Source organism: Galdieria sulphuraria, assembly GCF_000341285.1.
Source record: "Galdieria sulphuraria unplaced genomic scaffold scaf_89, whole genome shotgun sequence".
Taxonomy (NCBI): Eukaryota; Rhodophyta; class Bangiophyceae; order Galdieriales; family Galdieriaceae; genus Galdieria; species Galdieria sulphuraria.
In genome coordinates, this window is record NW_005178386.1 from 1 (window position 1) to 10,867 (window position 10,867).

A 10,867-nucleotide genomic window follows, 5' to 3' on the forward strand; every position below is an offset into this window, starting at 1 on the left:
ACCCAAAAAACATAGTTTTATTCCTCATTTTCCTGAAAACAAAGAGAAAAGCTCACAAGTCAGAGTTAAGCTTTGCTGCTGTTGTAAGCTTCAATTAGAATGAAAGCATAAAGCACTCTCTCTATCCACTTACTAGCCAACTTTCCATTATTGTTCTAAAAAGAATGTCCGTAAATAACACAAATTTGAAAGCAGCTAATTATTCTTTCATTTCTGTGTTTTCTTCCAGTAACATCGTTGCAATTAGAATTTGTTGAATATATTGTTCTGGTATACCCATCAACTCTAGTGACTTTCTTCGAATCACTTGAGGATTATCTCCAAATATGCGTAAAAATCTCGAAGCATGACGAGAGGCAAATTCTTCCGGTAATAACGCAGACTTGCAAAGAAACTCTTTCCAGTCAAAATGTGTAATATCACTTGATACTTGTTCGCTTCTTGTTATACCTTCTTCCACTTGCATAGCACTTTGAAAACCTTCCATTTGCATCCTATTCTCCTCATTGGTTCTCGGTCTTATATTTCGAGCCACTCTAACAGTAACAGTTGATTGCTCAGCTTCCAAAGGCGAAACATATTCATTAGACATCGACTCAAAGAGAGTTTTACACCATACTGAAAAGTCTTTAGAAAACTCTCCTCGGTTTGCTTCCCCAATTTTCCTCAACGTTTCGACATTATCTCTTCCCAAATACACTTCAAGGTTCCTTTGAGAAACAATTACCAATTGCAGACATGATCGACTACTTTCATTCAAAGTTGATCCCGAAGAATGTTGAGTCACAAAACCACTTGCATCTTCAACAATGTTCTGTTCTTCGGTAGAGAAACCTACAGATTGATCATATCTAGTACATACTACCACAAACTGAAAACGAAGTTGAACAGATGAAAAAGATTCGTCATTCAAAACGGAAACAACTCCCTTAAAAAATTGTGCTGTTTCCCTGTTAATAACATTTCTCGACAAGTTACTTTTGTGATAAAATTTGAATGAAAATCCAACAACATAACGTGTTTGTCCATTATGGAATACAACATATGCATCAGGGCCACTAGAATTGCCATCCTTTGGAACAAAAATACCACAACGTTGTAAATAATCTCTATAATGACCAGAAAATGAATCAGAGACATCTCTCAAGATGGGTATATCATTAGATTTTGTTGATTCCATAGAATAAGAAACATTGTCCTGTTCAATAAAAGAACCCTGGAAAATTCCTGGAATAGCAGAATGTACAATAGGCGAGGAACTAGAATGAAGAAAAGTTAATAAGCGAAAACAAAAGATCTTCATAAATACAAATTCAAAGAAGACTCCCTTTGCTGTTGAAGTGTCGGGAATATAACTAAACGGAGATAAAGGAAAGAGTTCAGTAGCCTCACGGAAAAAGTTATAGTTGCTATGAGCTCGCAATATAAATTCACAACAACCAATCTTGAACTTAGTGCCCAAATCAATCCCGTCAGTTTCACAAATTTCAGAATAAAACCCAAAAGTTGCAACCAAGTCCATCAAATAAGTTCTCGTTCCACATAGAGTAGTTGCAAATCCGACTGGAAAAACCGTTCCGAGCTGATAACTCAAAAAGACAAATTCATATCGAAGAAGGGTTGCGGAATCTAATATCTCCGGAATAATAAAAGTTCCCGACTCATTTAGTATATCTGCAAAGACACTATCTAATAAAAATTCCATATTGTCATCGTTGATAACAGGTTGAGATAAGTTTGCAAGTTTCCCTACTAGGGCTAGTAAAGTATTCTTTACAATCAACGGAATACCCCCTGTCTTCTTCTTCAACAATTCTACGAATCGATATCGTAATTCATCAGAGGGCAATAAACAGTCCTTCAAGGACTTTCCATCATAAGTTGCCAGCTCAATATATTCGTTAATATCATGGAGGTTAAAGGGATTCAACCGCAACATACGGAGACTCACTCTACTGGAGCGAGCATCAGACAGGCGGGCTGAGATTTCAGCAGTTCGCCCAGCAAGATACAAGATAACTTTTCCTGTATCAAGCAACTCATATACAGTTCGAAAAAATTTGCGATACGGGATATAACCAGGATCGGACTCGACAAACTGTTTCATGGTAAGTTCACTATAGTATTTGGTGAGGTCACTCAGGTGGCTAAGTTCGTCTATCATCAAAAATAAATATTGTTTCTGAAATTGTTCGAGAAGATAATCAATAGCTCCTACGATATCAAAATTCTTTACCGTCCTTTCAGCTATCTGAAGAGCGTCCGTATCTTTACCATTTTGTCGGTAAGCGTTCAAAATTATATTATACATCAAAGCCTCTAGAAACCTTGGAAAAGGAGCACGAGAAAAGCTCTCTCCTAGTTTAAAGCAAACTGACAAAGTGTTTTCCGCAAAGTGCTTCCAAGAAAAAATCTTCGCATCAACTTTTCCCGACGAGCTCTTGTTGAAAACCTCCGTCTTCGTCTGCTCTTCTTCTTCGTCGGCGAATTTTTTTAAAAAACTCTAAAAATTTTTGACCTACAAAGCTTTTGCCCGCCCCAAAAATGTGAGGGGAGAAGCAAGCTGCAGGACGTAAAAGATCTAATTTTCCCCCAGCTGAAGAAAACTGGTCGTAATAAGTTCGAAGAATAGAATAAGCATCTTCTTTTCTATCTATCAACGGTTCGTTCAAACTCATTTTACACGCCGCCGCCAATCCGAAATCAATTCACAAGCAATGAATAAATCAATGACCGAAAAACTTTCAAAGGAGATGGAAGAGAGTGTATGTTTTATTGTTCGAGCGGTTGCTTTATTTGGTGATTGGTAAAACTGATCTCTTTGACACTTCCAGACTCACAATGACAACAGAGAGAAAGCAGGAATATTTTCTTGCTTGTCATAACTAGAAACTTTCTTTTACAATAGACAAGAAATAGGTTTCTATGAGTTTTTGTGGTGAATTAGATTGATGGGTACTATTTCTATGGCTTGTATACTGTAAGAGAGTTGTTCTACTATCTTCCATATCATCTTACACGCAAACTCCTATATACAAGTCTAATAAGATACAAACCTTTTGTAAGTTACAGACGAAAGACAGTGGGAAACAGAGAATTGCAATGAATGGGAAGTCTGTTCGTGTGGAACTGGTCGTAGCACAGTGTTACAAACACAACAAGTATCTAATTGAATTTGGAGAAGAGTATGATGAAGATTGTCATACTGACTTATCATTAAATACAAGCCATTATGGATGTAATAGCTACACAAGTTGTCTATCCTTTGTTCGACTTTTAACAAGTTGTGAATATGTCTTATATAAGGACATCAATTAAGGCTTCAAATATAGTAACTATAACCGTTCATTTTCTGCACATCGATGCTGAAAAAAGAGTAAAAGATTGAGCCAAAAAAATAATTTACTAAAGAAGAAGCCTTTTATACTTGAGTCAAGGTCGAGTAGTGTACTAACTTGAAAGCTTCAGCAATTCTCCAACTGAAGGCCACTCCATATTGAAGAACTTTTACCCAACATGACTCTTGGCTGAAAGACTTTGTAGTTCCTAAGTTATCGGTCAAGTGATTGTTATAGAATGACAATACTTCAAGATTGGATATGGTTTCCTTTGACTAATTAGAAACAATTCTGTTCCACTCTCAAACTTGTCCTTTGCAATGCAATATAAATAGAACTCCTATGTAAATGGTGATTGTCTGAAATAGAAAGTTTTTTTCTCTGTTTGTCACATGGGTAGAATCATTTAAGATGCTCTTGTTCTATTAATAGTCAAACGAAATTTTTTATATCGAATATCATCTTTGCAACCGGGTTACTTTCCCTATCTAAGAGTCGGTGAGTTTTCAGTCTAATTCACTAAAACAGAGTTTGGATATATAGTGTCGTGACTACTTTTGAGATAGAGTTTGAATTGCAAACTAAAATACTTTTTTTAGTATTTGTTCTTATCTTTGCTATATTTTCTCTTGGTTCCAATACGTTTCATATTTGTAGAAGCCATTCATATGAATTCCAAGGCTAGAAATGCAGTTTGAAAAAAACTTATTAAAAACGAAAGGAATCTAAACTTTTATCGAATTTCAAGAAGCTAAAACTCTTTTTGAGACCGCAGTGCAGGTTCTCAAGTTAGAGGAAGCCTCAAGTTTTTGCTGCCATTCCCTTCGTTTGTTGTCCAAAAACCAAGAAAACTCTCTTCTATTCAGTTAACAAAAGACAAGAAGGACAGTCCAAGTGAAATCTACAAACAACTTTTTCTGTCTCAGTCTTTGAAAATTATAGTAAAAAAGTTACTAGTCTTTTTTCAACAGACTAGAAAGACAACATAGCAGACACTTGAAGAATGTTTTGAGATATCCTTTGGGTAACCACTTTACTAAGTATTTGGACAAGAAAGGATATTTTTCATTCTAGTTGTATCAACATGTATGTATGTATAGTCTATTCATTTTGAATCATTGTTACAACTCTGCAATATTATTGCAAATTGACACGAAACGATTATAAGCCAGCCTTGAAAGCCAGCTCATAGAATCTTTTCGAAGGAGACTGTATGGTTTCCAAAAGACAAGCAAATAAGTTGTAATAATCACGTTTCAAACATACAAAAAAAAGGTTATTTGCTCTTCAAAACAAAGGGAAGGATTGAGTTAGAATCTATTGCCAACTTAAGAAACTGTTACGGATTCTATCAAGTAAATCTAATCCAAAATCCCAAAAAGGAGGATTATGAGAAACACAAAATACTCTTTCAAGTCCACTCAATATTTCTTCGTCAATCAGCATTTGGACATCTCTTTCACAAAGAATAACAAGTTCACAATTATCAGGTACTTTGAACGAATCACCTCCAATAAACATTCCACTGGAATAACAACGACTCTGATTACCCAACTCATTAGAAACATTCAAGGATAACTTTGTACTAACGATAATAAGCATACAATGATGAGAATCCACTGCACTGGATAAGACTTGATCATAAACAGGATCTAAAAATTTCTTGGCTTCATCTATAATATCTGACCAGCCAATTCCTTCCGACCTCCAACGTCCTTTACAAGCAACTCCAACAGTAAGAACTTTGGGTTCCACAGGAGATTGTAATTTGAATATAATATCAGGACTATGAGAAGTAGCGTCCAAAGGAATGTAAATAGTCTCTAAATAAAGTGTCTCTCGAATAATCTTATTCCATTCAGTATTGGCAAAAGTTCGTCGACTCTTGTACGATTCATTTCTTGTTTCTATAGAACTAACAACAGACTTCATATAGTGAATAGGTGATATTGTACTGATTGGAAGTTTCATTTGTTTCCATATCGGAGACAATTGACAAAACAATTCCCTCAACTCATTTCGATTCTTTGAAGACAACATCAAAACTAGTCGTAAAGCAACAATTCCTTCAAATACACGACACTTTGAATAGAAGAAACAATCTACTGGTTCTAAATCAAGTGATCCAAGAAGTATCTTTTCCATAGGGGAAATAGACGATAGCTTCTTGAAGATTCCAACAAATACTTTTGGAATCAGGACTTGAAAAGTATTCTGGTCAATAGGATATCGATATAGTCCCATTTCAGTGACTGCATCAAATAGATAAGACTCCGAGGTCAATATGTCATCTACTTGAAACGGTATACGATAAAGAGCCATCATCAAAAGTAAATCAAAAACACTTTTTCTATCTTCGTCCAAATTCAATATTCGTTCCACAAATGGTTCAGCACAAATTCTTCGGAAATCGTAGTCATTCATACAAGTCAAACATTCTTCTTTCGATATGAAAGGCTGGTTTCTTGCTATTATATAATTCAAAAGCATATTCACTGCACGAGTCAACAAACCAGGAACTCCACCTGTACATTCCAATAACGAATCTGCCAATTCATTTACTGAAAATGAAGAACTACATAAGACATTACAAACCGGAACTTGAGTAGGTGTCTTTAGAAGACTCTTTTCAAGGAATTCAACGATACTGGAAGCGTCCAAAGGTGATAAAGGGATAAAATGTAGTATGACTTTAAACACATGATAGAGACATCATTCTTAATACTTAAACCCGTGCTTTGCACAACTAACTATAAAAAACAAGTCGGGTTCTTTGCACAATTGACTATAAAAAACAAGTCGGGTTCTTTGCACAATTGACTAATGATACCGAAAAAGTCGTTGTATGGTCGAACCACACCTTTGTCATTCTTCTCCAGTTCAAAAAAAGTTGCTTTTGTATCAAACACACCAACTTCATCAAAAGCTACCAAAAGATATTGATCGGAAGGAATGCCCAAAGTCTTCCGTAGCTCTGGAATTAGAAAGCTTGGATAGAGAGGAATGTGTCTGTAGGCTTCATCAGGCTTCATAAACGGTAGACCCATCTGATTACAAGCTGATCGGTACAATAAATAGTATACTGCCCACTTTAGGTTGCGTTCTTTCGGTTCTGTGGGCTTCAACTCCCTTAAATCCACATAAAGCAACGAAGCCCTTTTCAGCTTCTCCAAAAAGGTTCTGCTCAAAGGGTCCGAAGCAAACGTCGACAGAAAAGTTTCACCAAACCTTTGCACCAACTCCAAATAGGTTCGGGCAAAGGTCGTTTTGCCCGAGCCAAAGAGATGGGGGGCAAATGGTATCGTCAAGCGATAGTCGCAACTACTTGTTACACCCCTGAGTTGCTTTCGGCCTTTATGAAGATCATACAGTTCTTCTGTCACTCGAAAAACATCTCTTTCACGATCTACCACAACAGGCTCAAAGTTGTCCACAGCTTTCCACTTTTCATCAAAACTCGCCATCGCCAAAGTGAAATTAAACAATCTTCTGTTTATTTCGGAGTACAAATATAAACAAATGAATGTTGGACTGGTGGCCGACAAAAACAAAATCGAGGAAAACAGTAAAGGATACCAATCCAACTTCTTCTCTTTATCAACTGATGACTATGTCATACCCTTTATGGCGTGGACTGAGATGACTTGAACTATGGAAAAACGATCAATATGGCTTTTTCAACTATCGATATTCTTATTCTCGTATGCTAAAATAATGGCAACTCTCATAGGGTAAAAGAAGGATTGGAAGGAAGCCAATGTTTATTTCACAAGTTTTTTATGCTCTTTGAGAGTATAAAGCTATTAAACATGGCCCATTCTCACATAGATAAGAAAGTTTCTTTCAGAATTTTCGAGAGTAGTCATGAGAGTTCCGAGTAATATAGATTGTTCATGAAGAATTTATTCCGTAGACGTCTCTCTCTAGATTTTCTGTATTTTATGGAATAGTTTTTACGTCACCTTTGCTTCATTTCGAAACACGGAACTAGATTATGAACCAAGTCATTCTCTTCTGTAGTCTATTCAAAAGCTCCAGTTGAAGTATATTATTTAGTAGAAATGCAGAAACCCGCAAGCACAACACTCCTTTATTCTCAGCAATCATCAAATTCCTTTCTCACGATATCATGACAAGTAGCAGTTTATCACAAAAGCTACAAAAGTTGATGATAGCAAAAGACAAACCAAAACAAATGTGCAAAGAAGGATCCAAAATATTCGTGATTTTATCAAATCTCAGAAACAACATTGACTCACACAAGTGTATCATCAATACTCAATTTCTGTAAGAGTCAATAACTCCTGTTTCTTTCTCCTCTGAAAATAGTGGCATTTGATACTGTGACTTCTGTTAAGAGGAGAAAAGATATTTTTCAAGAAATTCAATTCAATCGAATTGAGTCTATTCTATCGATTCTCTTCTCGTATCTTGTCATTGCATAACATTTGAATCATAGTTGAATTCCTTCTCCTCAATAGTCGACTATACAGTTGAGGTGTTTTTGAAGGTAAACATGACTGTTTAGGATTAAAGGTTTTCACTGCATCCTCTTGTACCATCAACTTTGAACTTTGTAAAAACCACAAATTGTAAACATATACAAGAAAGCAAACTATAAAGAATACAAAGATGCTTTAGGAACGATATAACTCCAAGAGGGCTACTATCTCTTCCAATATAAAAAAGTAAAACTTTTAAAAGCTCTGCAAATTCAAAGAACGATTTGTCCAGTTGAGTCCTATTCTTCTTCCATTCTCAACCATCAGATCATTGAATAAGTGAGTCACTATACAAAAGTTCCTTGCGTTAGGCACTTGAAAGAAGACTCTTGCGAAGTATAACCTGATGGGTACATTAGTAGAGGCTTCCTTTTGGATATTTGTGACGAGAATCAAAGACAACTCAACGTTTCGTATAAAACACGAGTCTATCAATAGAAGGAATGTTCATTTCTACTAGGGGCAAGTCAAGCTTGAAAAAGAAGAGAAACGCTGATTTATCCAAGTTGCTCTACAAAGAATAAAATTGTCGTCAACTCGCAAACAATATTCAGCAGAATAAAACAAAAAAATTTATCTGATTCCTTTGCAGAGTCAAATCTTAAATGATATTTTGGTTATTATCCAAACTGGTAAAGGTCTTGTTCTTTTAAATATACTGGATCAATTTCGTCTCCTAGTGAAAAGAAAAGAATATAAACGTAGAAATAATGGAAAAATAAGAATCTTTCATCTCCTCTTTGCAAAGTAACAAAGAAACGTGAATCTTGAAATATATGTGCAAGGAGAAGCGAAAGCATCGCCACTTTTACCGTTGTTATACTAGTCAAAAAATCTCAACAAGTTCTTTACGTGGAGAACGAACCAATAGCCTTGAATCGTTTGAGGTTCGATCCTACTTATCGTAGGTAGTTTATGTACGAATTTGTGTATAGACAAAAGTATTCCCAACCTTTGGTCAGTTTTTTATTATCGTCCTGTTCTCTGTATACTTTCCAATTCTACGGTTGAATATATGATTTATTCTTCTTTACAACTCGTAATCGAACAAGATTGCTCCTTGAGCGTATTTTGCATAGAAGGAAAGGTTATAGTTCTCACAATGCAAGCCAAACAGAGTTAATGTCATTGAAATTGGAAAATGACAATTTTACACCTTTATGCAGTTTCCTAAATTTTGAGTGACCAACAAAGAAAGGTTCTCAGAACGAGAACGAGTCAAAAACTGGTTGTAGCAAAACCGTTCTTGGTTTGTTATCAAAATAGGCTCACAAGTAGTTTAAAATTTACCTTGCAGAGACAAGATTGATCAAACTCAACGCTGTTAAAAGGCTACAGTGTCGCAAGGGAGTTGAGAGGACCTTTGTTACGACACTGTTCTTCTCGTTTCACAACAATACTGAGATGTGAAATTGATTGTATCTAGCACACTTATAGTTCCAGAAACTTTTTACATATCTCCAAGTGAAATATTTTCTTTCATAAAACTCACTAGTCACTCAAAATAATATATCTCCAGTGAAAGGAGACAATACAAAGCGATCCTTCTCAGAACAATCCAATTAGAAATGCAACACAATGGTTTGATTATTGGATAAAAAGGAAGGCTCAGTGAGTGTTGTCAAGGCTGTGGACCTGATTCAAGTTTGCTAGTGAAACTTTTCAGACTTTAATTTCTAAAACAAATTCGTCGTTCGTTTTAGTTGGACAAGTGAATTTCTATTATCTAAGTTTCTTTTTTAAGCCCTTCAAATGTTTCTTTTAGAACAATCCATAGATTCCTGTGCTCTGAGTTCCATGTAGACTGTAGTTTCTTTTTAGTATTTACAACTTTTATTATCTCTTTGGAGTTTATATACTTTATGCAAGACTTGTTGTTATTTCACTTCTGGTCTTGTATGGAAATTTGAGATTAGCGTTGTCGAGAAGAGAGCAAAGACAAAGGAGTATAAGCTGTCGTTGAGTGTTGGTAGATTAATCAATTAGTTGTCTCACAAGTTTGTTTATTTTTATCGATAATTGTTACAGAGCATTTTTGCGTATTTATTAGCAGTTGAAAGTCCTGTAGTCTGTTGTTGAGATTCTGAGAATCAGGCTTGGGGCTATTATTTCAAAGATATTCTACAAGAACAAGAAACCAGTCAAACTCTCAGTTGAGTGTTTTGGTCAGTTCACAGATTAACTTTTTGTATGTTAGTTTTTTGTCTTCTATGTGACTCTTTTCAAGATGGAAAACTCGGTCTGTAACTCTGCAACAGGCATTTCTCAGGATAGCATAGGAAAGTCTTTTGAGTCCATCATTGCTTACTTTCAATGATTGTTTGTATTGTTGTGCTTTTATATCAATTCTCTATTGATACGAGTATGTCTTTTGAAATATTACGAATAGAGGGCTTTAGATAACGAAAGCTGAATAAACTTGTATTTTGAAAGCAAGGGAAAAGTTTTCATATCAAAATATACTCACCTTGTTGGGAACCATGAAATGAAGCAAGCAAAAGGACACTTGAAAATCTTGGTTGTGTTCACCTGGGTAAAATGTTTTGACGATGGCGACTGTAGCTACTAGTCCGTTTTGAGAAACGCCTTTGTTTTTATGAATTACTGGGTTTACCAAAAGTTAAGTTTTGTCTAAAGAATATGTAAGTCGTAAGAGTGATAGTGTTGAAGCCAGTATTGCTGCTGTTTCTGAAAGGCATCTATTGCAAATCGTCTTTGGTCCTTATATAGTTGAAGAGGAGGGTAACAGTAGTAGGAAGGTATGAATGGGAAACAAGGCGACTTGTGTAAAACAGTATTTGCCGTGTCAAGAGTGCTGCTGATCTTTTTTTCATTTCAACACACTGAAAATCATGCTGTTCAAAGTAGTGGTAGTTGTAGCTGTCAAAAAGTGAAAAGGAAACTTCACATTTTGTGCAAACAGCTTGCGTTTGGATAGTATACAAAGTAGCTCTGAAAGAAACTCACGAAGGATCGGTTGAACTTCAACAATATTACACAAGTGTACACATTGATGTCATCGTGTCC

The 10,867-nt window shown here is 35.6% G+C and overlaps 3 protein-coding genes across 3 annotated transcripts; 1 reads left to right on the forward strand and 2 right to left on the reverse strand.

Moving 5' to 3' along the window:
• Nucleotides 1-175: 175 nt before the first annotated feature.
• Nucleotides 176-2,730, reverse strand: Gasu_61310 (archaeal ATPase). Its single transcript, XM_005702686.1, has 2 exons — nt 2,453-2,730; nt 176-2,373 (listed from the first exon to the last, which is right to left on the reverse strand). The coding sequence occupies exons 1-2, from the start codon at nt 2,676-2,678 to the stop codon at nt 200-202; spliced, it is 2,400 nt and encodes a 799-aa protein (XP_005702743.1). The 5' UTR covers nt 2,679-2,730; the 3' UTR covers nt 176-199.
• A 350-nt stretch (nt 2,731-3,080) lies between these two features.
• Gasu_61320 (uncharacterized protein) lies at nt 3,081-3,396 on the forward strand. The gene has a single exon (XM_005702687.1). The coding sequence runs from the start codon at nt 3,103-3,105 to the stop codon at nt 3,316-3,318; it is 216 nt and encodes a 71-aa protein (XP_005702744.1). The 5' UTR covers nt 3,081-3,102; the 3' UTR covers nt 3,319-3,396.
• A 1,179-nt stretch (nt 3,397-4,575) lies between these two features.
• Nucleotides 4,576-6,920, reverse strand: Gasu_61330 (archaeal ATPase). The gene is made up of 2 exons (XM_005702688.1): nt 6,090-6,920; nt 4,576-5,913 (listed from the first exon to the last, which is right to left on the reverse strand). Exons 1-2 carry the CDS (start codon nt 6,800-6,802, stop codon nt 4,656-4,658), a joined length of 1,971 nt encoding a protein of 656 aa, XP_005702745.1. The 5' UTR covers nt 6,803-6,920; the 3' UTR covers nt 4,576-4,655.
• Between the last annotated feature and the right edge of the window lie 3,947 nt (nt 6,921-10,867).

Coding starts and splice junctions, on each gene's coding strand:
- Gasu_61310 (XM_005702686.1), bottom strand. CDS start 2,678: ATGAGTTTGAACGAACCGTTGATAGATAGAAAAGAAGATGCTTATTCT. Junction 2,374..2,452: donor AAGAGCAGACGAAGACGGAG/GTTTTCAACAAG, acceptor ACACTTTGTCAG/TTTGCTTTAAACTAGGAGAG.
- Gasu_61330 (XM_005702688.1), bottom strand. CDS start 6,802: ATGGCGAGTTTTGATGAAAAGTGGAAAGCTGTGGACAACTTTGAGCCT. Junction 5,914..6,089: donor AACCCGACTTGTTTTTTATA/GTTAGTTGTGCA, acceptor TGTCTTATGTAG/TTCTTCATTTTCAGTAAATG.
- Gasu_61320 (XM_005702687.1), top strand. CDS start 3,103: ATGAATGGGAAGTCTGTTCGTGTGGAACTGGTCGTAGCACAGTGTTAC.